This window comes from Dermacentor albipictus, chromosome 9 (genome assembly GCF_038994185.2).
Source record: "Dermacentor albipictus isolate Rhodes 1998 colony chromosome 9, USDA_Dalb.pri_finalv2, whole genome shotgun sequence".
NCBI lineage: Eukaryota > Metazoa > Arthropoda > Arachnida > Ixodida > Ixodidae > Dermacentor > Dermacentor albipictus.
Genome location: NC_091829.1, coordinates 131,747,731 through 131,774,484, shown reverse-complemented (window position 1 = coordinate 131,774,484; position 26,754 = coordinate 131,747,731). Strand labels below are relative to the sequence as shown.

At 45.0% G+C, this 26,754-nt stretch overlaps 1 protein-coding gene and 1 non-coding gene across 3 annotated transcripts in view; both read left to right on the top strand.

Annotated features, from left to right (window-relative positions):
- Nucleotides 1-26,754, top strand: part of HDAC3 (histone deacetylase 3) — a 170,212-nt gene that overhangs the window by 38,085 nt on the left and 105,373 nt on the right. For both annotated transcript variants that reach the window (XM_070525397.1, XM_070525398.1), the window contains exons 4-5: nt 8,110-8,191; nt 17,919-18,089. In XM_070525397.1, coding sequence (XP_070381498.1) covers nt 8,110-8,191; nt 17,919-18,089 — 253 coding nt within the window. The remainder of the gene's footprint in view (nt 1-8,109; nt 8,192-17,918; nt 18,090-26,754) is intronic.
- TRNAF-GAA (transfer RNA phenylalanine (anticodon GAA)) lies at nt 13,057-13,131 on the top strand. The gene has a single exon. It is a non-coding gene; the product is annotated as a tRNA-Phe (tRNA).

Here is a 26,754-nt window from a genome sequence, read left to right as displayed (position 1 = left end):
GGCCTAGCTGCTTCGACGTTTGCTATGAAGCTTCTTCCCATTGGATGCTGTGTTTTTTATTGAAAGAATTCACTGCGGTCAGCAATGGCACTGACTCTGCCATTGTGGTCCTCGTGATTGGTTTAGCAGCTTGAAAAGCATAATGACTTGAAGCTAAACATTTCGACAGAATTGCCTGTCTGGTTGGGAAATTGATTAGGACTTGAGACTGACTCCAACCAAATAACTGAATTTTATTAGCCAGACGTTTCGGAGCCCATTCGGTTCCTTCTTCAGGGGGTTGTTCTTCGGGGGTTGTTCTTCGGGGGTGGCGGTGTGCCGCTTCTAAAGCGTCTTTTGCAAAGAAAGGAAGGGGGAGCACGGGAGGTGGGGAGACACTTCACAGACGGAAAGGTGGGGGGGAACAAAAGGAAAGGGGGGGGGCGTTGTTGACGGCTTTCGTGGTGCTGGGATGACCGGTGCTGGGGAGAGTGCTCGCGAGGGTACCCTTGATGGGAGGCGGGGGGTGGGGGGGGAGAAAGGTTACAGGGTCGCGCCGACGTTTTCGTGTTGGTGAAACAAGCGAGAGTCTACCTGGCTGTGCGTCCTTTTCTTCTTTTCGTCAGGTCGCCAAGGCCATGGACATACACCGAGGGTAGGTTGCCCTTCACGCGGTTTATGTTATTCCCCGTATTCTGAATGTGCCATGATTCCAGTAGTAGTCTCTTTCGCCAGTTCGTCTCCGTTTGAAGGATTTCAGTTTCCTGGAAAGCAATTTTGTGGTCGGCGTCTTCAGAGTGTTCAGCGACGGCGCTGCGAATACGGTTGAATGTCCTGACGTCGTTCTCGCGTTGTCTGATCCTTTCTTTTAGATTTTTGGTTTCCCCGATGTACGACGCCGGACAGTCGGCACAACTGATTTTGTAGACGACGCCTTGAGCTTTTTCTTTAGGTGGACGATCTTTTGGTTTAGGGAGGAGGATATTGAAAGCGTTTATTGGTTTGTGCGCCACTTTGAGGCCTTCTTTTTTTAATATTCGGCTGAGCGCCTCGCTGGTACCTCTGACGTACAGGATGGACACTCGCTTCTGGGGTTGGGGAGAAGTTAACGGCTGAAGGTCCCGCATTTTGCTGCTTCTTTTTTGTTTTCTGGTTGTTTTTCGAATGAAGTCATCTGTGTAGCCGTTCCTCTTAAGTTCGTTGAGAACAGTTTTCTTTTCTTTCTTTTGATCCGATTCCGATGAGGAATGAGTTTCGGCTCGTTCGAATAAAGAATTTACAACAGACGCCTTGTGGTTTGCCGGATGGTCAGAGTGGAAATGAAGATAGCGGCCTGTGTGGGTTGGTTTCCGGTAGACTGAAAATGTTAGAAGGCCGTCTTTTCGTGCAACTTTTACGTCTAAGAATGGGAGTGATCCGTTCTGTTCGCGCTCATATGTGAACTGTATATCCGGGTCTATGGAGTTTAAGCGTTTCTGCAAGTTTTCGACTTGGCTCGTCTTCACGATGCAGAAACAATCATCTACGTACCTGAGGAAGACTTTTGGTTTCGGGAAAAAAGTAGAGAGAGCTTTAAATACTTTTTCCCCGAAACCAAAAGTCTTCCTCAGGTACGTAGATGATTGTTTCTGCATCGTGAAGACGAGCCAAGTCGAAAACTTGGAGAAACGCTTAAACTCCATAGACCCGGATATACAGTTCACATATGAGCGCGAACAGAACGGATCACTCCCATTCTTAGACGTAAAAGTTGAACGAAAAGACGGCCTTCTAACATTTTCAGTCTACCGGAAACCAACCCACACAGGCCGCTATCTTCATTTCCACTCTGACCATCTGGCAAACCACAAGGCGTCTGTTGTAAATTCTTTATTCAAACGAGCCGAAACTCATTCCTCATCGGAATCGGATCAAAAGAAAGAAAAGAAAACTGTTCTCAACGAACTTAAGAGGAACGGCTACACAGATGACTTCATTCGAAAAACAACCAGAAAACAAAAAAGAAGCAGCAAAATGCGGGACCTTCAGCCGTTAACTTCTTCCCAACCCCAGAAGCGAGTGTCCATCCCATACGTCAGAGGTACCAGCGAGGCGCTCAGCCGAATATTAAAAAAAGAAGGCCTCAAAGTGGCGCACAAACCAAAAGATCGTCCACCTAAAGAAAAAGCTCAAGGCGTCGTCTACAAAATCAGTTGTGCCGACTGTCCGGCGTCGTACATCGGGGAAACCAAAAATCTAAAAGAAAGGATCAGACAACGTGAGAACGACGTCAGGACATTCAACCGTATTCGCAGCGCCGTCGCTGAACACTCTGAAGACGCCGACCACAAAATTGCTTTCCAGGAAACTGAAATCCTTCAAACGGAGACGAACTGGCGAAAGAGACTACTACTGGAATCATGGCACATTCAGAATACGGGGAATAACATAAACTGCGTGAAGGGCAACCTACCCTCGGTGTATGTCCATGGCCTTGGCGACCTGACGAAAAGAAGAAAAGGACGCACAGCCAGGTAGACTCTCGCTTGTTTCACCAACACGAAAACGTCGGCGCGACCCTGTAACCTTTCTCCCCCCCCACCCCCTGCCTCCCATCAAGGGTACCCTCGCGAGCACTCTCCCCAGCACCGGTCATCCCAGCACCACGAAAGCCGTCAACAACGCCCCCCCCCTTTCCTTTTGTTCCCCCCCACCTTTCCGTCTGTGAAGTGTCTCCCCACCTCCCGTGCTCCCCCTTCCTTTCTTTGCAAAAGACGCTTTAGAAGCGGCACACCGCCACCCCCGAAGAACAACCCCCTGAAGGAGGAGCCGAATGGGCTCTGAAACGTCGGGCTAATAAAATTCAGTTATTTGGTTGGAGTCAGTCTCAAGTCCTGAAAAGCATAATGCGTTGCATAATGCCGGTTCCTGAAAGTCAGCTTTGCCTCTGTACACAAATGTTGATTGGTGAAGCATACGCAAATGTGTTACAGTGAAGTATAACAAGCGTGGCAAGGGGCTATTGCCACAGGACTCCGTATGTATTCCTTAATTATACACGCGTGCACCCAGTATCTCCTGTCACAGTACGAGAACCGATATGCCTAATACATGTACTGACAGGCCTTCGGAGCGTTTTCGAATGTGCCTGTGGTGGTTTGAGCCCTAATGACATGCACTGATGACATGACATGCACTTATTTTTTCCAACTCGCCGATTTTTCGAATGTTTTTGCGGCCCCTAGGGAGTTAGAAACATCGGACGAGGATGGTGCAACTGACCAAGAAGATGTTTCAAATAGTCTGTGGGGCGAACGAGTGGCGGAAGGAGGACAAGAACCGAAAGGACTTGCGCATTGAGGAATGAACGGAAAAAGAAGCGTGCTGCCACCGTTTTGAAGGAGCCTGAGCTCAAAAAACAATGTGTTGGCTGACGCCTGATACAGGTGTCCTCCTCATCCAAACCAAATTAAACTCTTTAAAGCAGTGAAACACAACACTGAGGCGTCATGCGCGGGCCGAAAGTATATCAGGACAGTTGAGGTTGACTTACGAGCTGTAGAGAGAGAATCTCAATTGTGACAAAGTTCGGGCCTCATACCACTGAGCTTGCTATCAGTTGATAGATGATGATGATGCTGATGTGTGGTGTTTTGTGGCGCAAGGGCCAGGTTTGGCCAAAGAGCGCCATGACGTCAGTTGATAGAAATAGCTCATATTCAAAAATATTTGCTTCTGTAAGCATTTCCTTTTTATTCGTATTTGAGAATGTCCGACTTGATTTGCAATTTTTCGGGAAAAATTTTATTTGTGATGCATCTTACTAAACCCTCCCTTCTATTCTCTTTTTGAATAACCTAAACACTACTCCTTAGTATTCAAATTGAGTGAAGTTTTTTTGTAATTGTTTTCATGTGCTTACTTTAAAGTGACAGCATCGGGAGATATGGCTTCAGCCCGTCCTGACATAAAACATAGTTCTGCATCACTCAGGGAAAACCTGGAAAAGTCGGGGAATTTGGAGAGATGTCTACTTGGTAGACACCCTGATTTATATACAAAAAAGGTTATTTCAATTTTCGACGCATGATGATGCACAGGTGATATCAACGATATATTGGGGAAGGCCGTTCCAATTTTTAGCTGCACATGGGAAGAAGGAAGGTAAAAAAGTAAATTCAGGGCATGTGGGCGAAAAACTTGAAGGTTGCGGTTGGTGTGGTGAGAAATGTACGAGGCTGGCATGATGCAAGGTGCATGATTGAGTGATGAGTGATAGAACTTGTGGTACAATAATAGGGTGGCTAAATGACGGTCAACTGAGAGAGGTGATAAGGCAGATTTGGTTTTCAGAGCTGAAACACTGACGTCTCATGACGCCTGCAGCAGAAAGGACATTCCACGTTTGCCACCAAGGTCTGTGAGGGGTGGCGCTGGCTAACACTCCCAGGGTTCTGCTAGGAAACATAAATACCCAACAAAGTAGATGGGGAAATGACGCCGCAGTAGCTCAATTGGTTAGAGCATCGCACGCGAAATGCAAAGGTTGTGGGCTCGTTCCCCACCTGCCGGAAGTTTTTTCATCCACTTTCATTTCCATTGGGGACACGGTTTTCGCATCGCAAAACAATTGTAAAAAAATCAATTTTGTGAATATCAAATTTTCAGTTTCTATAACCCTTTTTCTATCTGATACCCACCAAATATCATCACTGTAAACCATTTAGAAGTGCTCTAAAAGATTTGTCTTATGAGCCAAGGTGGCAAAAAATCGCGCGGAAATCAAGAAAGAACAGTGTTTTTCATGAAAAAGTATCTCCGGAACGGTGCGACGGAGCACCGCCATCTTGGTCTCGTTGGAAAGTGCATTTCTCTATCTTCAAATTTGCCGCTTCATCGATCTCTGCCATACAGAAGCAAGCCCACAAAAAGCAAGTGATTGAAGGTCATGCTGGAGTCTGCGATTGGCCATGCCCGCCACGTAACTCCAGCGCAGTTCGCCATTGGTCCGGCGGTCGTGTCGTCTGCTCGGCTCTTTGCACCTCATGAGTCTGGACGTCTCCACTCACTGTAATCTCGACGTGTCAAAACGGGCGCTACGCGGACATCGCAGTAGCGTGGCTGATCTCTATGCTTGTGGACGTTTCAGATTCGCGGCAATATTTCCGAGCGTCGGCGATGCGGACTTCGCAACCAAGATTCACGTGCGGAATCCTCGGACATGCGGCTAAGCCGTTCAGCACTCGGTGTTTCGGAATTCGTGATGAAGCACATCGCGCACGCAATCCTCGGACACGCGGCTAAACATTTTGCGCATAGGGAGTCTCCGACTCGGCGAACAAGCACATCGCGCACGGACTTCTCAGACCCTCACCTAATCATTTTGTGCATCGGCACCTCCGACTGCGCGAATAAGTGCGTCGAGTCTCGACTCCTCGAGCCCGCGACTACGCATTTCGCGCGGCACCTCGGACTGCACGGCTAGGTACTTCGCGCGTCGGCACCTCGAATTGCGCGATTAAGCACATAGCGCGTCAGCTCCTTGTATCTGCGGCTATGCATTTCGCACATCGACACTTCGAACTCTCAACCAAGCGTATTGCGCTTTCACTCTGTTATCATATTGTCACGATAGCTCGTAACAATATCTATCATACCACTCCTTCATGAAGAGAACCTCTTCATGATCTCTGTTCACTAGGCCCCTTGGGCTGGCACAGACACCTGTCTGCAGAAGTGATCGAGGCATCATACAAAAGTAAAATTCTGGAAAGCACCTAGACGCTGCATATCTATCACTGGCTCTCTGATGCTAAGTTCTACAGCCATTGTCAAGTGAAGATGACTTGGGAGGCTGCTGACATTCAGAGTCTTCATTCAGTAACGTGGTCAATTCTACCAAAAGAAAAAGAAAATGTATCACTGATTGTACTGGAGATTGCTATCACTCGGGCATCCTGCAGGTACAGGCTGCCTGAATGTACATTGGAACTCAGCCTCAGCAGTCATGGAGGCATTACGGAATCAGGGTGTAGACGAGCCGTATGTAAAAATACTGAAAGATATCTATAGCGGCTCCACAGCCACCATAGTCCTCCATAAAGCAAGCAGCAAAATCCCAATAAAGAAAGGCGTCAGGCAGGGAGATACGATCTCTCCAATGCTATTCACAGCGTGTTTACAGGAGGTATTCAGAGACCTGGATAGGGAAGAATCGGGGATAAAAGTTAATGGAGAATACCTTAGTAACTTGCGATTCGCTGATGATATTGCCTTGCTTAGTAACTCAGGGGACCAATTGCAATGCATGCTCACTGACCTGGAGAGGCAAAGCAGAAGAGTGGGTCTAAAAATTAATCTGCAGAAAACTAAAGTAATGTTTAACAGTCTCGGAAGAGAACAGCAATTTACAATAGGCAGTGAGGCACTGGAAGTCGTAAGAGAATACATCTACTTAGGGCAGGTAGTGAGGGCGGATCCAGATCATGAGACGGAAATAATCAGCAGAATAAGAATGGGCTGGGGTGCGTTTGGCCGGCATTCTCAGATCATGAACAGCAGGTTGCCTTCCTGGAGTGCCGGGAAGCCGAAAGAGACAGGAGAAAACATCTTCCTTTTGCATACAGCCATCACGTCCCTCTGCATCCGGCCATGTTTCTTGGTGTAGAACCGCTTTTTAAGACCAAAGCAGTCCTCGCTTCCTTAAAAGATGTTGTGCTACATGTTACCAGCACATTCATTTCTTAGCGCATCCTCTTTCCAGAGGATATCGCTAGGATAGATTCTCTGTATAGCACATGCCTCTAGGGCCTTGCGTCTCAAGGGCCCCGGTGAGGCAGTAGTGCTCTAAACAATATTATACATCTAGACAATCACATATTTTATATATTGCATCATTCTTTCTCAATACATTTTAATGTTCATATTACACGCCAATAGTCATTCCCATATTTTATTACTCGTACATTTTATGGAATTTGCATCAACTATTTTAGGCCCCTTTACAGCCACGGCGCATTAAGATCATAGAACCCATCAGGCACTGCGAACTCATTAATCATTGGCATGGCGCTCTTTGGCGACATCTGGCCCTTGTGCCTTTAAACATAATATATTCATTCATTCATTGGTTGCACTCACCGCAGGCATGAAGAAGCTGGCTGAAAGCAGCTATCAGAGCTGCATTTCATTCAGGAGTGCAGCAGTTCGTAGTTGTCCCATACATTGGCCACACTACAAAGTCGTTTTGTTGTAACCAGCCATCTCTTTTGTTTTGACTGCGTGATTGCATCACCCCAGGCATTGATAGCTCAAACCCAAAGGATGGTGGCATCTTGAAAGCCATTAAATGCCGATATTTTACCAAAGCCGGTGGCTGAAAGTCGCAGCCTCATCTCCAGCTGGATGCCTGTCCAGCTGCCCAAGGAACCAGTGCAGTGTCCACAGACAGTGTGGTCGTTGTGGTAGTCACGGCAGCTGGTTTTACCACCAAGGAACTATTAATGGCATACCTTGGTCGCTTGAAGGTTGAAGTAGTGCCTGGGTCAGTACGTCACCGTGGGAAGCGTGGACAGAGTCCCAGACAGGATGGATCCAAGACGGAGGGGCCAAAGTGCCGTCTCAGTATGAGGTTGAAGTATGGCGCAACCGCTAACTGATGCGAAGGCGCTCGTTATAATCTGGAGCTGTTGTGGCACCTTGGTGATGGCTTGAATAAGGTTACTGCTACAGTCCTGCCCTAGAGGTGCCAAGGAGGCTTGCTCGTCGTCCCTGGATGGTGTGGTGGGTACTTGTGACGTTGGTAGGGTGGCGGGCTCCATAACCAAGGAAGCGTGTACGGCGTTCCTTGGCAGGAGGGACCCAGCACGCTGGAGAACTGCGAGGGCACACTTAAGGTTAAAATGTCTTAAGGTAGGTTTATTGTAGGCTGCACTGTTATAGCGGAGAGAAGCAGACAAAGGGCCATTGTGCCAAATGCCTGGCTTACTTCTGCCTCTTCTATTCTTGCTCCCGCAGTGTGAGTGCCCACGGCCAAGTGCCGCTTTCCTTCTTCATTACAAGCACGTAATTCTTATTTGACTAATAAAAATCTAGGTAATGGTTGACTATTGGCAATAGAGAAATCCAGGATGTGCCTTCTTGTCTCTCCAGCCCTGTGTTTGATGGCCTGTACGATTTCTGCTCGATGTACACGGGGGCCTCCCTGGAAGGAGCCGTCAAACTGAACAATGAGGTGAGTGGGTGTGAGTCATATGGTACGACCACATCACAGGATATTAGTGCTATCTTTTTGGTGGTAGATTCAGGATGCACAGAATGATAGCTGTGCAACTGGCTTTGAGGTGGGGCATAGGATTCAAGTGGCAGCATTGTTAACGAGTAGGCTCAATGAGCTAGCTGTGATGTGATGAGAAATCTTATGGGGGCAGTCCTTCCTTTATTTACTGTTCCTGAATCTTCCACTGAAGTTTGGCTCGAGAACAGGAGCTGCATGTAAAGATGCGACCGTGGATTGAGAGGTGGTAGCTGTGCAGCGTGTGTAAGGGGCTGTAGGTGGATTGAATCATATGCATGTCTCTGGTGTGACAGTGAATGGCACTTGTGAAATCGTTTCACAGACAGGACACTTAAAACGATGACTAATGGTGCATTCGACTGGTTCCTACCACTCTCCAACGTGGCTTGTGGTGATGTAAAGCCCTCTAGAGATTAGAGCCAGAGAAAGCCTGCCCCAGCTGAACATGCCAGGTGCTCCCAGAGTAATCGGAGTAGCCATATGATCCAGTCTCTGTTGGATGTCATTCGCACTCGAAGGTGAAAACGCCTCCGAGCTGGTGCACGGCGCTTTCATTGGACCAGGGCAATGTCTTTCAAGTGCTTGATTTCAACCAGCCGAATTTAAACCGTACCACAAGAGTGCTCAAAAGCAGCCAGTCTAGTGTATCATAAATCTCACAATCATGAACATTGTGTTTATGTGATGTAGTGTTAGTCCATATCTTAACAAGTGAGCTGCCTTTGGAATGGCACTGTCCAATAAATGAACCCATCGATATCTCTTGAGTTGTAAAATTGCTTGCAACAGCGCCTAGCTTCTGCTAGCGAAATGCAGGCAGGGCACCGGTCATGGCCAACATTGGAACAATGAAATGGGAATAGAATCCTTAAAGGGCCACTCACCAGGCCACATAGTGAATTTTGGTTACCGTAAAAACCCGCATATAATACAAGTTTAAAAGCACTTCCTGTTGGGCTAGTTGGTAGCTGTTCATTTGACTCAGCGCATTCGAAATTAGTGAAGAGAGGAATTGCGTCACTCTGCCTTGAGTTCGCGCTCAGGAAGTCGTGTGTTCACAAGATGGCATTGAGTTTCAAGAATCAATTGGCTAGCCTGGCTTCAGCTGGGTTCCCTGGTTCGTTCATAACAGGAGTAGCCAAAAGCCTCTTACAAAAAATAAAGAGACAGGCAATGAGAGCTGGAACGGAGGCCACTGGGCAAGAGGTGAGACTGGTGTCTGTGCCATATGTGCACAAGGTGGCCCACGATCTGAAGAAGGTGGCGAGCAGACATAGCGCCTCGCTTGTGTTTTCAGCCGCAAGGAAGCTCGGAAGCCTTTGCTCTCAAATCGCAAAAATAAAAAAAAATAAAAACTAAAAAAGGCTGTGGGACCGAACATGACCGACCTTTCATGAAGTGTGCCGAAGGGGTTGTGTATGAGATTCCCCTCTCGTGCGGTCGTTCCTATATAGGTCAGACCGAGCGCTGTGTTAATGAGCATGTCAGGGAGCATAAAAGAAATGTTGAGCAAATAAAAGAGGGCCCAAATTTACCTTAAGCACATCGGGACCTGTCCCTCACGCTCTTGTGAACCATGTTTTTCAGATGTGCGGATTCTTGCCCGAAGTACTGATACTGGAGCAAGGGAACTAGTTGAAGCCTATCACATAGGCAAGAAAGGCAGCTTGTGTGTTAGTGAAACTTCGTTATTATTATAGAGGTTTCTTGAGCGTTGTGCATCATGAATGTTTGATTAGATGCGTGAATGAAAGTTTGCTCTGTGCGCATGTGTTGGCCGACGGTATATATGTGCCTGCATTCTGTGAATAAAGTAGTTGTGAGTGGCGCCCTGTCCCGTTCTCTTCTCTTGTGTGTCAATTTATTTGGCATCTTTATATTTTATAATGTATAATACAAGGTTTCTTTCCTATTATTAGCGTCCCAAATTTTAGCCTCATGTTATATGCGGATTCGAACAAAAATTTCAGTCAAGTTCGGGCTAGAAGCTTTGGCTTTGTTATTGCTGCGTGGCTATGGCTTGACTTCATTATTGCTTTGTGGCCATGACTTGACTTCGTTATTGCTGCGTGAATACAGCTTGTGGGGATGCGCGACTCTCACGTGTCCCCTGATATGTTGTTTTCCTGCATAGCTCCCGTCTCCTGTAACCCAGCTTTGCCGCATGGCTTGGTGCCAGCGGCAGTTGGTCTGGTTGAAGCGCATTGCGAGAGATGGCGCGAGTGTCACTTCGCTAACGCCTCCTAACAGCGGGGTTACTTGGGCGCAGAAAGGACAAGGCTCTTCCTCTTTGGCTTGGGATCGGCAAGCGGCGCGAACGCTCTGCGTGCGCGCAGATCCAAGCTTCTGTGAGACCGTCTCGTGAATGCTACTCCAGAATGGGCGAACATGTTCGTTCGAGCACACCACCGTTTGCGTGACCATACACACAAACGACTAGGCGTTAGTGTCCAGCATGGGGCGAATATATTCGCTCATTAACCGGACGCGGTGAGTCGCACTTCCGTGATTTGTCGCACACCCTTCGGCATGTTTTGTGAATAGAAACTCAGCTAGCGGGCATTGATCTATGAAAGGTGCAATAAAAAGTTCAAATTCGTTTTACTTGTACCCTACATCACCCAACGAAGTTTCCAATTCAATCGCTAGTTTACGAAAACTATAGGTCCCTGCTTACACGATTTACAACTCTCCAAAACCAAATTACTGTCATCTCATATCGCCGACATACTCGCGCACATTATTAACTGCAGGTTTAAAACAGGCATTTTCCCTGACAAATTGAAACATGGCAAAATAACTCCTATATTCAAAAAAGGTGACAAAGAACTAATTTCAAACTGCTACCTAATCTGCATGCTATCCTTCTTCAGTGAAGTTATTGAGAAACTACTTAAAAACCGCTTAACAAACTAATTTAATCTTCTCTTGCCTGAGCAACACGTGCTTCATAAAGGTAATTCCACTGAAATAGCGATAACATCATTCACCAATACTAATAGCAAATGTATAAATACTGTAATAGATCTACGAAATTCTAACCTAGACACTTTATCTCCATGGTACACAAATAATAAACTTCTCATCAACCCTTCGAAAACGCAGTTTATGCTTTTTTATACACATGAACATGTCATCGTGCCCACACGATGGCTCATCTTACAAACTCATATTCTTTCACCTGCACATGAAGTTGTGTACCTTGGCATCAAACTTGACCCCCACCTTAAGTTGACCTTGCATGCTGACATAATCTCAGAAAAAGATTGCCTTTAGAAAATTTTAATGCGCTCGCATTTTCCACAAAACATAAGAACTTCAGTTTATTGCTTATTCATACATTGCCACTTAGAATACTGCATCTCAGTTTGGGGAAACAAATATTCCACGCACATAACACATCTGCAACTTTTACAAATTCAAGCCTTGAGGATCATCAGTTTCTCTAGTTACATGCCAGACGCAAGTCTAATTTTCACTTCCCTAAAAATACTACTATTACGCTGCATGCTCCAGCTCAAATTGCTTTTTACTAATATACTGCACACTAAAACATGAAATCATTTTAGATACATTCAATAGATCTGCTTTTACCAACAGTATCTATACAAGATTTTCCTCTAGCAACAACTCCTTACTCCCTAGAATAAACACTAATTATGGAACATTTAGTGCCCTTTTTTGCAGCCATTAAATACTAGAATAAACTACCACCCCATGTTAAAGCCTGCCGCACAACGTTAACATTCAAGAGAGATACGAAGAAATATTTACTAACGACACTACTGGCTACAGACTCATTACTATGAACATTGTAATGAAGCAGATGCGCCCCTGTGTATGTGTTGACTGAAGAGGAAGACGAAGGACTGTGCTGTGATCGCGAGTGAGCCCTGTGCTACGGACAGCCCTTGCAGTGCCTTTATATACCTAGCGTTCCACAACGTTGTGAACAATAATAAACCTAGTTACATTTGGTGGAGGTTGCCGAGATCCTTCGCCTCATCCTAGAGCTCCGCCCTCGAACCCTGCCAGCAAGATCGCCCTGCACTATGCCTGATCCCGCAACCTACTTGTCTGTACCACTGGCTGCCACTGTCATCTGTGCCGGCGTCCCTCGTCAGCGCGACTCACCCATTCTCAATGGAACTGCCAAACATGACGTGGAAGACTGGCTGTCATCGTACAAACGTGTAAATGCCCATAACAAATGGGATAACCAGTCTTAAGCTGACCCACATGCCTTTCTACCTCGCCGACGCAGCCAAACTTTGGTTCTTCAACCACGAATCTGACTATACAAGCTGGTCTGCATTTAACTCTTTTTGCCGAAGTGTTTGATAGCCCAGCTGTCCGTAAGCTATGCACTGAACAAGCGTTTACGTCAGCACGTACAGCAGCCTGGAGAGACATTCCCCAGCTACATCGAGGATGTTCTCGATTTGTGCAAGTGGGTAAATCACAGCGTGTCAGAGGATGACAAGATCAACCATATCCTCGAGGGCATCGAGGACAGCGCATTCCAGATGTTGCTGGCCAAATGGCCAACTAGCGTATCCGTCCTCGTTAACCTTTGCTAGAGCTTTGACGAGCTGCGCCGGCAACGTTCCATCGCCCACCAGAACATTCAGCATGCCAATTCCGTCTCAAGCATTGCGGTTTCTACCGACATGACCAACTCGACCCTCTCGCAGCATATAAATGATTTGTGTCAAACACTTGCCTTTGAAATGAAAGTGTCAAACATTTGCCTTTGGTTCGTGTTGTCGACAAATTCGCCTACGCCCTGCCATCTGCTAGCCGCCTGGTTAGCTCAGATGGTAGAGTGGCTGCCCCGAAAAGGCGGTGGTCCCGGGTTCGAGTCCCGGACCAGGACATATTTTTCTTCAACTCTGAGGCTTTTCTTTCGAGGAAACTGTGTGGGTTTCCTTTGTAGCAATTTCTACGATCGGGTGGATGTCCAATTTTCCCTTTATTCATAAATGATTTTATTCGGGAAGAGGTGGCCAGGCAGCTCTCATTGCTGCCTCACAGCGACGCACCTACAGCAGCTTTGCCTTGGTGACCAAGAGAGAAAAAGGGTGACCAAGATGAGGTCACCAAAAGCAAAAGTAGGCCAGTTGTCATCCCGTACACCCATAAGGTAGCGCACAATTTGAAGCATGTGGCAACAAAATATAAGGTTCCTGTGGTTTTTTCCACCCCAAGGAAACTGGCTGGCTTGTGTATTAAAACTGATCCCAACAAGGTAAAAAAAGAACTGAATGTAAAAAGAGACATGCAGCTTCGCTTGGTAAATGTGCCGTGGGAGTCGTATATCAAATACTTCTCACATGCGGAAAGAAGTACATCGGACTAACTGGCCGCTGTATTAGAGACCGATTAGCGGAACATAACTGGGATTTACAAAATGGCACTGGTTCTCATCTGCCGCATCGTTGTAAAGCCTGCGGAGAAGAAAGGAAGATTAAGTGTGTGACAAGGCTGAAAGAAGCAAAGGTTTTAAACAGAAGTAAGGGCCAGACAGCCCGTGAACTGTTGGAGGCCTTCTATATTAAAAGAAACTGTAGCGATTGTGTTAGTGCCCCATCTATCTCCATTTATAACAATGAAACTGCTTTTTTAGATACGCGGGCGTGATATACGTGTGCGCCTCACCTATCTTTTATCCGCCTTTTTTGTAAAAACCCTCGCGCGCTTGTGTGGTTCTTTCTACCCACCTTGATTTGTCCTTAAACTCATTCGCATATGCGGTGAATAAACAGTTGGAAGTTGCGCCTGTCCCGTCTCGCTTGTTATGTGTTGTCTTTTTTGGTGCTGCAACCCTCTTCTGGAAACTTCAGCGAATGCTGTTTTGAAAGCAGACCAAGTTTGTAGTTTCCGTTCATGATTGTGGAACCAGAGGTTCGCAAGGTCAGCAAGATAGAAGATGATGGTACATAGCTTCGTCAAGTCATCCCACTTGTTGTGATTACTGACGCATTCGTAGGTAGAGAGCCAATCATCCACGTCAGTCTCACCTGAGTCGCTAAAAACAGGAGGGTCCTACTGCCGCTGGACGGCACTGAACATGATAAGAGCGGTGGATACTCCAAGTGGATTGTTGGGGGTCTTGTTCATGGTAGCAGCTGGAGCACTTGTCAAAGTTCGGCTGCGAAGTTCCAGAGTGAGGTCGGGGAGTGCAGCACCTTCCACCAAATGTAGTATGAGGATTTATTATAAGACACTAGGCACAGTCTAGTTGTACCGGCAGTACACGAATGCTGATTGCACGCACAGCTGACACGAGTGTTTTCTTCGTCCTCTTCTTCACTACACAATTGATGTCCAGAGGATTAAAATCACCTATAAGGGCAACGAGTGAACCAAGAGCGTAACATCGCATGTATTCGTGAATGGCACGGATACACTCGTCACCTGAGTTCAGGCTCTGATAAACTCATACTAAGAGAACTTTTCTACCATCACAGAGAAATTTACAAAATACTGCCTCAGTGTCTTTTATCTCTAAGAGAAAGGCAAAAGCAAAACATTTTTTAAAATTAGAAATGCCACTTAGAAGCCAAATTAGAAGCCAACAAACAATGACACCAAGGACAACATAGGGGAAATTACTTGTGGTTACTAACTGAATTAAAGAAATGATAAATTAATGAAAACCCACTTTCATTTCCACTAATTTATTATTTCTTTAATTCACTTAGTAAATACAAGTAATTTTCCCTATGTTGTCCTTGGTGTCATTGCTTGTTGGCTCCTTATATGATACTTCTAATAAAAATCGGGCCCCTCGGTTACCCTCTTCTTTCTTGTTCATTAAATAATGAGGGTCTCGAATCTGGCAACATTGATGCCTTCAAGTAGTATGCAGGAGTAGCACCCTCTCAAGTTCAATAAATGGCCACAGAGGGCAAAAAAAATCGACCGCACGCCGCTGCTAATAAAACGAAGCATAGTAAAGCCACTTGAAGTACGCCTTCGTAAGTTCAATACCTCCCGCTAGAGATGCTGTAATAAGTGCAACTTTATCTTACAAACGTTCTCCCACATTTATTGAAGCATTTTTATTACATAAAGAAGAGTACAAAATTATCATTGCTAAATAGATATTGTACTCTTCATCAGTAAATTTGTATTTTGCCATTATAAACGTAAATAGCGTTCAGCATCACCGATTTTCCCCATGACCTCTGGCCTGGATTTAAAATTTTACCTTAACAGAGCATCGCTACTCCTCGTTTTACAATCTTTGACTGGGAGGAGTCATATGGCACCAAATCCTTCTGTGTCCGAGGAAAGCACTGCCAGCATGTGTGGCTTTTGACAAAGGAAATGTTTAGGTCTAAGAAACACAGGGAATCTTTTTTAGTGGAAGTTCAGGAGTAAAAGAAAGCCCTTTACTGAGTTGTCTAAAAATTCCTAGAATGCTGTCACAAGTAGTTAAACTGCATTGCCTGTTAAAAGCAATTAAAAAGTCATCCATATATCTAAAAACTTTTAAAATGTTTGAAAACACCTCCAAATGCCTCATCAAGTACTGTGTTTATGGTAGCTAAAGAAAGTGTTGCATAATAGCGGTGTAAAACGAGGAGTAGCACGATATTCTGTTTAGAATCGTCTCTCTGCAAGCACAGGATGCAGCTTGCTTTTGACAATCAGATTTCCCGTCTTAAGATGGCAGGGATCCCTGACTCGATGGCCAGTGGTGGAAACCATCCTGTAGAAGGCAAAAGAATCTAGGAGCAAAGCAAGGATGAGGATGGCTACTATGGCCTTGAAAACTGAAGTGGAACCGTATGCTCACAGGGTCACTCACAACCAAGGAAGCTGGCAGGCAGGTTTGGAGTCCTGCTTGTCTTTTCAGCCCCTTTTAAGCTGGTACGGCTCTGCCGTCGCACCTCTCGTTATCCTAAAGGAAGGCAAGTCTGTGGCGAGAATCATACCAAGCCGTATGCAAATTGCAATGTGGGAGTTGTGTACGAGATCCCCCTGGCATGTGGCAATTCTTACATAGGGCAGACAGGACGGTGTCTGAATGATTGAGCCAGGGAACATGAACAAAAGTTAACGAAACATGAATTGGCACACTTGCCTGCGCACTGCAATGCCTGGCCCTGTGAACCACTTTTTAAGAAGTTAAAGATTCTTGGGAGATTCTGGGCATAGCCACCGACTTAGCCTGGGGGCTTTTGCCCTCGGGCCCTAGTTTCTCTGGACCAAAATAAAATTCTTGCCATGCCATGCCATGCCAAGTCAGGACCAGACTGCACACAAACTGATGGAGGCGTATCACATAAAAAAGAAAGGCCAAGACTATGTTAGTGATACTTCCATTAGGTTGTTTCTGATAAATGATTGCCCCGCTAGGTTGATCAGTGTTCTTGTTGCTGCGTTCTGTGCATGTTCTATTCTTCTGTATATTGCCACAGGTTGCTGTGAATAAACCAGTTGAAAGTTACCACCTGTGTTGTTATTGTGTTCTCATCCACTGTCCCTGTCTTTATTTGTGGTCAATATGATATGCAGTAAACATCAACTAGGCCGAACTGAAGTTCTGTAGTATCGACGTTCATACCACACCTTAACGCTCGAGCATGGTGAACAAAGGATGTAATTTCTTTTCTTAGCAGCAACTTTAGTGCAAAACCTTATGCAGTGAAATCTGCCTCTTGCAAATAATCTCCAACTTCTTTTTCTATATCCCTTCTAGAAATAGTAAGCAGACATTGTGCCACTCTCAGTGGCATTTGCAAGCCTGCTTCCTCCCTGTTTCCTTCTCTATCCATTGCATATGTGTGTTCTTATATCGAATAATAATCTGTGTGCGTTGTGCTAGTAATGAAATGAAATGCAGTGTTTATTTCTCTCACAGTTACAGAGTAGCCAGGCAGAGGAGATGCAGGGCAAAAAGCTACTTGATGCAGCTTGACCCCCGGTGCCTGATGAAGTGCCGGGGGTTGTCAAGATCCAAGGCCCGGGCCCGGGCAGGGTAGGGGTTTGAAATTACTGGGATGTACTTGGGTGGGCCAATGCATGGCACTTTCAGACTCAGGCCGGGCCTGGGCCTGAAAAAATTGCCCGTGCAGTGCTCTAAATTGGATGCTAAACCAAAATCGCTTTTGTGGCATTTGTAAGCTTTGCAGCATAACTTGGTTATATTGCAGCAAAGTGGACTTTGAAAACGTGTGGGAAAGCTAATTTTAGGGTACCGACCACCATTGTGCAACACATGCCCTTGCCTATATTTCTTGCTAAAAAAAAAAAAATCAATTGGGCATTAGATTTCTACTTTGTTTAGATAATTTAGTATCATTTTTACATTAGTCTTCTACTTTGGACAATAGAAAGTGGCTGTGCATTTGATGCGGGGGTGTTTTTTCAGCATGTTGTTTAACTTGACCTTCTGCATAATTCGATCAATTTTGTCGATCCTGCCAATTAATGGAAGTTGCCTGTGTAAGCTCAGTGTAAGCATTGCAATAAGCATTTGAGATGATCCACACGGCCAGTCTGCACAATGTGTATAGATTGGCCATGTGACTTGCACATCAATGTGAATTACATGTAATTGGAAGTGCAGTCTGCTTTTGTGTGCTGACATGCACAGCATATACTTGAATCCTTGTAGGCCATGCTGTGCACTTATCGCTTATCGCCTTGGCAGTGCTGCGACATCGCGATCAACTGGTCGGGTGGCCTGCACCATGCCAAGAAGTTTGAGGCATCAGGCTTCTGCTACGTCAACGACATCGTGATCGCTATTCTCGAGTTGCTCAAGTACCATCCACGAGTTCTCTACATTGACATTGACATTCACCACGGGGACGGCGTCCAGGTAAGTACTTCTTTCCTTAGTGTTTTCGCAATACAGTAAAGGCTTGATAATTCAAACTCTGAGGGGAAGCTACGAAAATTTGAATTATACAAAATTAGAACTAATGAAAGTCGCAGAAAAGTCGCTCGATTAAGGCATGTATGTAGTTTGATGAAGCGTAAGTGCTACAGTGGCTAGATGGGTAGGTGTGCTGCCCACTCGGCGTGAAGCGTAGTTCAGCGCTTCTCGGCTTCATGACAGCAAACGTGGCACTGAGGTCACAGGCCTGTCACAAGCGGTGCACGTCATGTGCTGCTGCGGTTGTATTACATTGGAACTGCGGCACATTTACCATCGTGTTTAAACTGACAACTGCCTTCACAGTGACATCATAGACAGTCAGAAACTTCTGAATGAGCTCTGTCACTTGGGAATGCAACGTGCTTACCTTTTCTGTCACCTGTTTGTTTCCCTGTTTGAGGTGCAAAAATATAAGATGAAACTTGCCAAGGTTGACGACGGGGCGTGTTGGTATATCATATTGGAGGTTGGAATGCGCAACATTTTGACGAGACACACAGAAGAGACACACACCACAGAGCGCTACTTGCAATTATCGTTTTATTCCCTTGTCAGTGGAATAAATACAGGAAGATATTCAGGGGGGAGGGCGATAGCGACAAAAAAACAAACAAAAAACAAAAATAGTTTTGACAAATATTGCCATCTACCAATGCCAAGCCGTATTTGTCATGTGATCGTTTTCGCTGCACTCGACATCACAAAAAAACCCCGGATACGAAATTTCCGATTAGCGCTTGAGGAAATCTAATTCCTTTGCACTAAGGGATACTGAGGGCGTGCTCACGCACATAATACCCAAACGTGCAATCTCAGCAGCTTCGATTATCTCCCGCGTTATTGACAGCGAATGCTCCTTCCTAAAGGAGCATTCGCTGTCTTTAGTTCCCGCGGATAAAGAAGGAGGCTTCTTGGTGTTACCTAAGAGAATTGTATTTATCTAAAGGAGGTATTTATCGGGTAACAGCAGATTTGTTGAAGGATGGTGGGCAGATTGTTCTAGGGAAACTGGCCACCCTGTATACGCAATGCCTCATGACCTCGAGCGTACCGGAATCTTGGAAGAACGCTAACATAATCCTAATCCATAAGAAAGGGGACGCCAAAGACTTGAAAAATTATAGACCGATCAGCTTACTGTCCGTTGCCTACAAACTATTCACTAAGGTAATCGCAGATAGAATCAGGAACACCTTAGACTTCTGTCAAGCAAAGGACCAGGCAGGATTCCGTAAAGGCTACTCAACAATAGATCATATTCACACTATCAATCAGGTGATAGAGAAATGTGCGGAATATAACCAACCCTTATATATAGCTTTCATTGATTACGAGAAAGCGTTTGATTCTGTCGAAACCTCAGCAGTCATGGAGGCATTACGGAATCAGGGTGTAGACGAGCCGTATGTAAAAATACTGAAAGATATCTACGGCGGCTTCACAGCCACCGTAGTCCTCCATAAAGAAAGCAACAAAATCCCAATAAAGAAAGGCGTCAGACAGGGAGATACGATCTCTCCAATGCGATTCACCGCGTGTTTACAGGAGCTATTCAGAGACCTGGATTGGGAAGAATTGGGGATAAAAGTTAACGGAGAATACCTTAATAACTTGCGATTCGCTGATGATATTGCCTTGCTTAGTAACTCAGGGGACCAATTGCAATGCATGCTCACTGACCTGGAGAGGCAAAGCAGAAGAGTGGGTTTAAAAATTAATCTGCAGAAAACTAAAGTAATGTTTAACAGTCTCGGAAGAGAACAACAATTTACAATAGGCAGCGAGGCACTGGAAGTAGTAAGGGAATAGATCTACTTAGGGCAGGTAGTGACGGCAGATCCGGATCATGAGACAGAAATAATCAGAAGAACAAAAATGGGTTGGGGTGCGTTTGGCAGGCATTCTCAGATCATGAACAGCAGGTTGCCATTATCCCTCAAGAGGAAAGTGTATAATAGCTGCGTCTTACCAGTACTCACCTACGGGGCAGAAACCTGGAGGCTTACGAAAAGGGTTCTACTCAAATTGAGGACGACGCAACGAGCTATGGAAAGAAGAATGATAGGTGTAACGTTAAGGGATAAGAAAAGAGCAGATTGGGTGAGGGAACAAACACGAGTTAATGACATCTTAGTTGAAATCAAGAAAAAGAAATGGGCATGGGCAGGACATGTAATGAGGAGGGAAGATAGCCGATGGTCATTGAGGGTTACGGACTGGATTCCAAGGGAAGGGAAGCGTAGCAGGGGGCGGCAGAAAGTTAGGTGGGCGGATGAGATTGAAGTTTGCAGGGACGGCATGGCCACAATTAGTACTTGACCGGGGTAGTTGGAGAAATATGAGAGAGGCCTTTGCCCTGCAGTGGGCGTAACCAGGCTGATGATGATGATGATGAAAGCAGCAGAAGCCATCAGAAGGACTTTTGACTGCCGCACCAGTGTCTGCTTGTCTAAAGTAAAAAATGAAGCTAGGAAGTTGTGCGCCAAATGGAAACTGGATAATCTGAATAAGTCTCTTGATAAAAAGAGAAAATTAAGCTTACAAATGTTCTTCACAGCAAAGACACACAAGGTGGACTGCCCGCTTAGGGTAATTGTCACTGCTAAAGACACCTGGCAGTTGCCGGTAGCCTCGTTCCTGCAGAGCAGGTTATAATTACTGGAAGTGGACGACCCCTTTTTAATAAAGAACTTGGAGCAAGCTATTGCGTTCCTATGAGAAAATTCTAACAAGGGATATTTGGCTTACTCTTTTGACGTCAAAGACTCATTTTACTCCATTCCTCACAAAGAGCTCTTGCTGTGCATTCAACGATGTGTTGACAAATACGGAAACGTTGCTTTTCAAAATGATTCACAGATGCATGTTGAAGCGTTTTTAGAGTTGTTGTCCATGTATTTAACATCCACCTACGTGTCTTGGAATGGAGACATTTTCCTTTAAAAACAAGGAATATGTATAGGTTCGTCTATTGCACCGATTCTGAGTGACCTGTTCCTAGCCAACATTGACAGATCCCTAGCCGCACGCCTCATGAATTCACGGGTTGCTCGTGTGTTCAGGTTTGTTGATGATTACTTAGTTTTAGTGGACAACGTTGATAACAACAATCAGTCGCTGTTGACAAACCTTGAAAGTATTTTCAGAGAGGGGCTAGAGCCATTGGTGATCACAAGTGAAGAGCCAGACGGTGGAGCAATTAGGTTTCTTGACTTAAAACTAAGTCTGGGCTTCAGTCATTGTTGTTGGCAATACGAACCGCGTGCAAATAAGTCTCTTTTGCCCTTCGAATCTGTGCATTTCAATATCGTAAAATGAGGCATAGTTAAGTCATGTTACAGAAACGCGTTGCAAAAATCGTGCCATCATAGCATTGCTGACAGCTTTCGAGAGCAAACGCGCAGGCTCACGGAAGCACGTTATCCTTTACAACTATTAGTATCTGTGGTACAATGTTTGTTCAAGGAAATCGGAACCAGGGCACCGTTATCTGGGAAGGAGCCTTGCGGTCCAAGCACACGACAAAAAGTAGTGGTGATGCCGTACATTCATTCGATCGCGCACCGAGTAAAGAAAATTGGTAAAAGATGCGAGGTAAAAGTGGTGTTTTCCGCACCGGAGAAATTGCTGAGCATGTGTGCAAAGGTTAACCCAGGTGCCACACAGAAACGAGGTTGTGAAACACAACACAGAAAGAAGTTCGTCGACTGCACTGAGGGAGTGGTATATTCCATTCCACTTCAGTGCGGCAGAAAGTACATCGGACAGACTGGACGATGTTTAAACGAAAGATTAAAGCAACATGATTATAACGTTTCAAGAACAGTCGCCAAACACCTTGGGATACATTGTAGAGATTGCGGATGTCGGCCATTATTCAAGAATTGTAAGATTGTGAGCAAAGATGGCAGCCAAATAACGCAGGAGATAATCGAAGCTGCTGAGATTGCGCGTTTGGGTATTATGTGCGTGAGCACGCCCTCAGTATCCCTTAGTGCAAAGGAATTAGATTTCCTCAAGCGCTAATCAGAAATTTCATATCCGGGGTTTTTTTGTGATGTCGAGTGCAGCGAAAACGATCACATGACAAATACGGCTTGGCATTGGTAGATGGCAATATTTGTCAAAACTATTTTTGTTTTTTGTTTGTTTTTTTGTCGCTACCGCCCTCCCCCCTGAGTATCTTCCTGTATTTATTCCACTGACAAGGGAATGAAGCGATAGTTGCAAGTAGCGCTCTGTGGTGTGTGTCTCTTCTGTGTGTCTCGTCAAAATGTTGCGCATTCCAACCTCCAAAAATATAAGAGCTATTAATGCTGTTTAGTTCGGTAAACACGTTAAGTTTGAGTTTACGAAGTGAAGCACAAATTCTGCTGGGACAAAATCGCCCTTCATCAGTTCTTCTAAAGCAAGAAAGGTGAAAGTTTGCTTTGCAGGACGGACATATAGTTTGTAGGGGCCATATGCGAATGGCAGTTCATGCAGGGTTTCGTATTCTTATATCACGGAATGCGCAAGAGAAATGGTTTGACTTGAAGGGATATAAAGTACAATGACATAAATATTGATATTCGTGCAACTAAAATCCTTTGGTTCAGTTTACTTGCCCGTACTGGGGCTATTATAATCGAGACCCCCTATCAATGTAATTGAACAATGATTTTTTGACAATACAAATAAACTTGTTCTTGATGAACAAAAAATTCCTACATTGTTCAATGATCTTTGATTAGAAGAGTGGCTTGTATCATGAAAAATAGTAGTTTAAGGATCGTGATGATCATATATATGTATATTTGAATGCAATAATTATTTAGATAATTCTTCGGTCACACACGCAAACCAGCAACATCAATCTTTTACTGCAGTTATAGCTTTACATAAAACATTGCACTGCATCACAGCACTCACAATACATGCAGCTTAGCATAAGGTGCTTTTTCTTTTTTTGGATTACGCTCGGGAGCCAAGTCACAAGGAAGTGCAGGCGAGCAATATATTAGCTTGATGATGCTGTTTGCAATTTGGATTTTGTGCTGCTCACAACTGATGACTCCTGAATGCTTGAGCTGGCGAAAAGAAAAAAAAAAGAAGAAATGCCAGTGGCAGGGCATCTGCCAGTCGTTTTGTTGTAAACCGTGGCCGCTGCACTACAAGTTGAATTTTTCACTCACAGAATTATTTCGTCGCCTGTCACTGAACAGGTTCATTTCTTCACTCTACAAATACTCATTCTCAACCTGTGGAACGCGTGACATTTTCATTCGCATCCTATTTACTTGAAGTGTGTGCAAGTGTGGCTCTCTGGCCCTTCAGGATTATTTCAACGGTCAACAATCCCGTCGGAGCCTTTCTTGTACTTTTTCTATGAATTTGATTCACTATGTAAGCTGAAGCCTCAGGTAGCATCAAAGCGACAGTGTCTCTCATTAGCTGCACGTAGGCCATCGGAATCTGCACAATCTTCCTGCCAGTCGCATGCCCGATGACACACGCTCCTTGAAGTTCAGTTAAGTGGAAAGTTGGGCTAGTTGGTGAGTGATCATCATACCTTGCCGGTGAAGCAGCGCACTGACACAGACACAGTGAAGACAAACAGGAAAAGACGACACTCGCTGCACTCGCAACTATTTTATTTCAGAACACATACTTCAAATTTATATACCTGCGCACCCTCAGGCGTCAAAGAAAATCAAGGCAAGATTAAAGGCATTTTTTAAAAATCATTTGCCCGCGCATGCTCGGGCGTCAAAGATATGGCACCTATCTATCATGGTGTGCATTCCTATCGTAATTTGTTGCAACCCTAACAACCATTTTTATTAAACAATTTTTTTCTTCTTTTTAGTGTACTTCCAGAAAGGCAACCTCACCATTGCTTAGATGTACAGATGGCTGACTGATACAACCCTCTCCCCTCTCGTGGATATGAAAGGCTTAGATTATTTCCCTAGTTAGCTGATCCTTATGGTGTGATAAAACTGTGGTATTATTGTAAAGCAGTCAGCACCCATGTTGTGAGCAGTGCCCCTTAATGTGGGAATGAATGTTTCCCCCCAATGACCTTTTGTGCTCCAAACTCTAGTGTTTACACACCGACCCGTTTGGCCGATGTATACTTTTCCACACGATATGGACAAACAGTAGACAACAGATGACCTGCACTCGGCAAGTTTTTCTTTATGCTTGACTGTGCACTTACGACCATTTACTTTTACTTTTGTTGAAACGCTACGATCCAGTCCGGCACCTATTTTTCCGAGTTCGTTAGGCGCTGAAAAAACTACTCGTAGACCATATCTGCCACCTACATTTTTTAAGGTATGCGCAATTTTGTGTGCATATGGTAGTGACACAATTTTTTTGCTGTCAATCTCTTTTCTGTTGCGCTCTTTCTGATAGCCATTGCGCACATAATGAATCAACTTATAAGCTGATGTACAGAGTACATGTTTTTCATATCCTGCATTCTTTAGTCTGATAACCTGTTGGCTGAAAGTTTCTTTTATTTTTTCCGGGCAAGACTTAGTTAAGGCCACCCTCAAGCACGAGAAAGCTATGCCACTTTTTACAATTTTAGAGTGTCCCGAATTATAGCTAAGCAAGGGTTTTTCTGATCGTGGATTGTATGACCAGCAAACGTGGTCCGGTGTGGAAGTTAACGCCAAATCTAAAAACTGTAGCTTGCCATTCTTCGGCAACTCAACAGTGAAAGCCAGTCCTTGGCTGTTGTCCTTGAACACTTTTAAGACTTCATTCACTCTTACGTCCAAAACACCATGTTCGACTATAACCAAAAAATCGTCCACAAAGCGAAACACTTTTACCACTAGGTCTTTAAGGTTTGCATCTATCGCTTTGTCTATGCTACCTAAGAAAATTGTACTAAGTGCCGGAGCTACTTTTGAGCCTATACATATACCAGACTTTTGTCTGTACATAACATTGTTCCACATTACAAAGGTGGACTCAAGGTAAAAGGTTAATAGTTCAAGAAATGTATTAACTGATACGCCACATCTGCTGACAAATTCCATCTCGTCGTCGTCTTCCGTTACACAATGCCTAACACTCGATAATAAGGGACCATGCGGAATATTGTAATACAGATCCTGTACAGCTATGCTGAAGACTTCACATCGTCCAGGGTTAGACGTGCTTAAGTACGTTACTAACGTTTCAGAGTTTGGTAAAACGAACGGATCGGTAACTATCAAGCCATTAAGGTGGTTTTGAAGAAATGAAGAGACAACCAACTGCTACGAGTCCCTTTCTGATACTATGGTTCTGAACGGAACGTCAATCTTATGTGTTTTTGCCACGAAAAACAATTCGAGGTGTAGGTTGCATGAGCGCTTAACTGCTGAAGCAAGTCGCTCAAAATTGTTGCTTGCCAGTAATGTGACTGCTTTATCCCTCACCTTTTTAGCTTTTACGTCGACACGTACGAAATTCTTTCTGACCACTGTCATCGCTTTCTCATGTCTCTCGGAAAGTTCTGGGTCTCAGTGCATCGAAACCAACGATATTTTCACCTGTGGCTTGCATGTTTGTAGCTGAACTTAAATTCAGCGTAAAGCAAGTGGTGCCCCTCCGGCTTGTTTTCTTCAGTGGAGGAACACTTTCACTCTGTCCCCGAGCCTCACAAGCTTGGTGTCCCTTGAAACCCTTGAAAACCCTTGAATTTGAAAAGATCGTTTTCAAGGCCTTGAAAGTCCTGGAATTTTTGCAGATCCTTGAAAATCCTTGAATTTCCCAAATTCTTGCTTTTAATAAAATTCCAGTGATTGTATTTGAGAAAATTTCAATCCTCCTGAATTCCCGCTGCGATTTTGTTAAAAATATGGGGTAAGTTTCGTACAAAGTCAAGTAAGCACATGCCTATCGGATGCACGTGAATGTCTGGCCACAATGACACTAGCTTGCCCACAATTTCTTCTCGCCCATTTCCTGTGCTACTTTCCAGTTGAGCAGAGAAATGGTGGCCACTGTGTGTGCAGTTTGCGCGGTCAGTGCCTCCTGTGGCGTGGTCGAATGGGGACATTTTGTGCGTGTGTGGTTGTATCGTCACTTTTTGTGCACGTGTAACACTTATGCATGCGTGTGCGGTTCCATCATGCCATTTTGTGTGCGTGTAGTGCGCATCTGTGTATGTGCGGTTGTATCACGAGATTTAGTGCACATGTAGCACTTGGGTGTGCGTGTACAGCGCTATCATGACATTTTGTGCACCTGCAGTGTTGTGTGCACCAGTGAACGTGCATGCCAACAATGCCCGGAAAATGCAAATTTCAGTGGTCGTGGCTGAACAACGGCAACTATCAAGAGTGGCTTGCACCGTACATGTCAAATCGGCACGAGGTAAAATGCAAAGTTGGCTGTAAGTGTTTTGACTTCACTGCCATGGGAGGGAGTCGGCACTAAAAAGCCACCTAAGAAGTGCAAAGCATAGAGAGCACATGCAAGCCACCGGGAGTAGCTGCATGATAAGGAGCTTCCTGACGATCTCTAAATGTCAAGCGAATGAACCACAGCCAGGGCCATCGCAGTCGTCAAACTTGATGGATGCATTCAAGAAGCATGAACTTGTGATTGACGCAGAAAT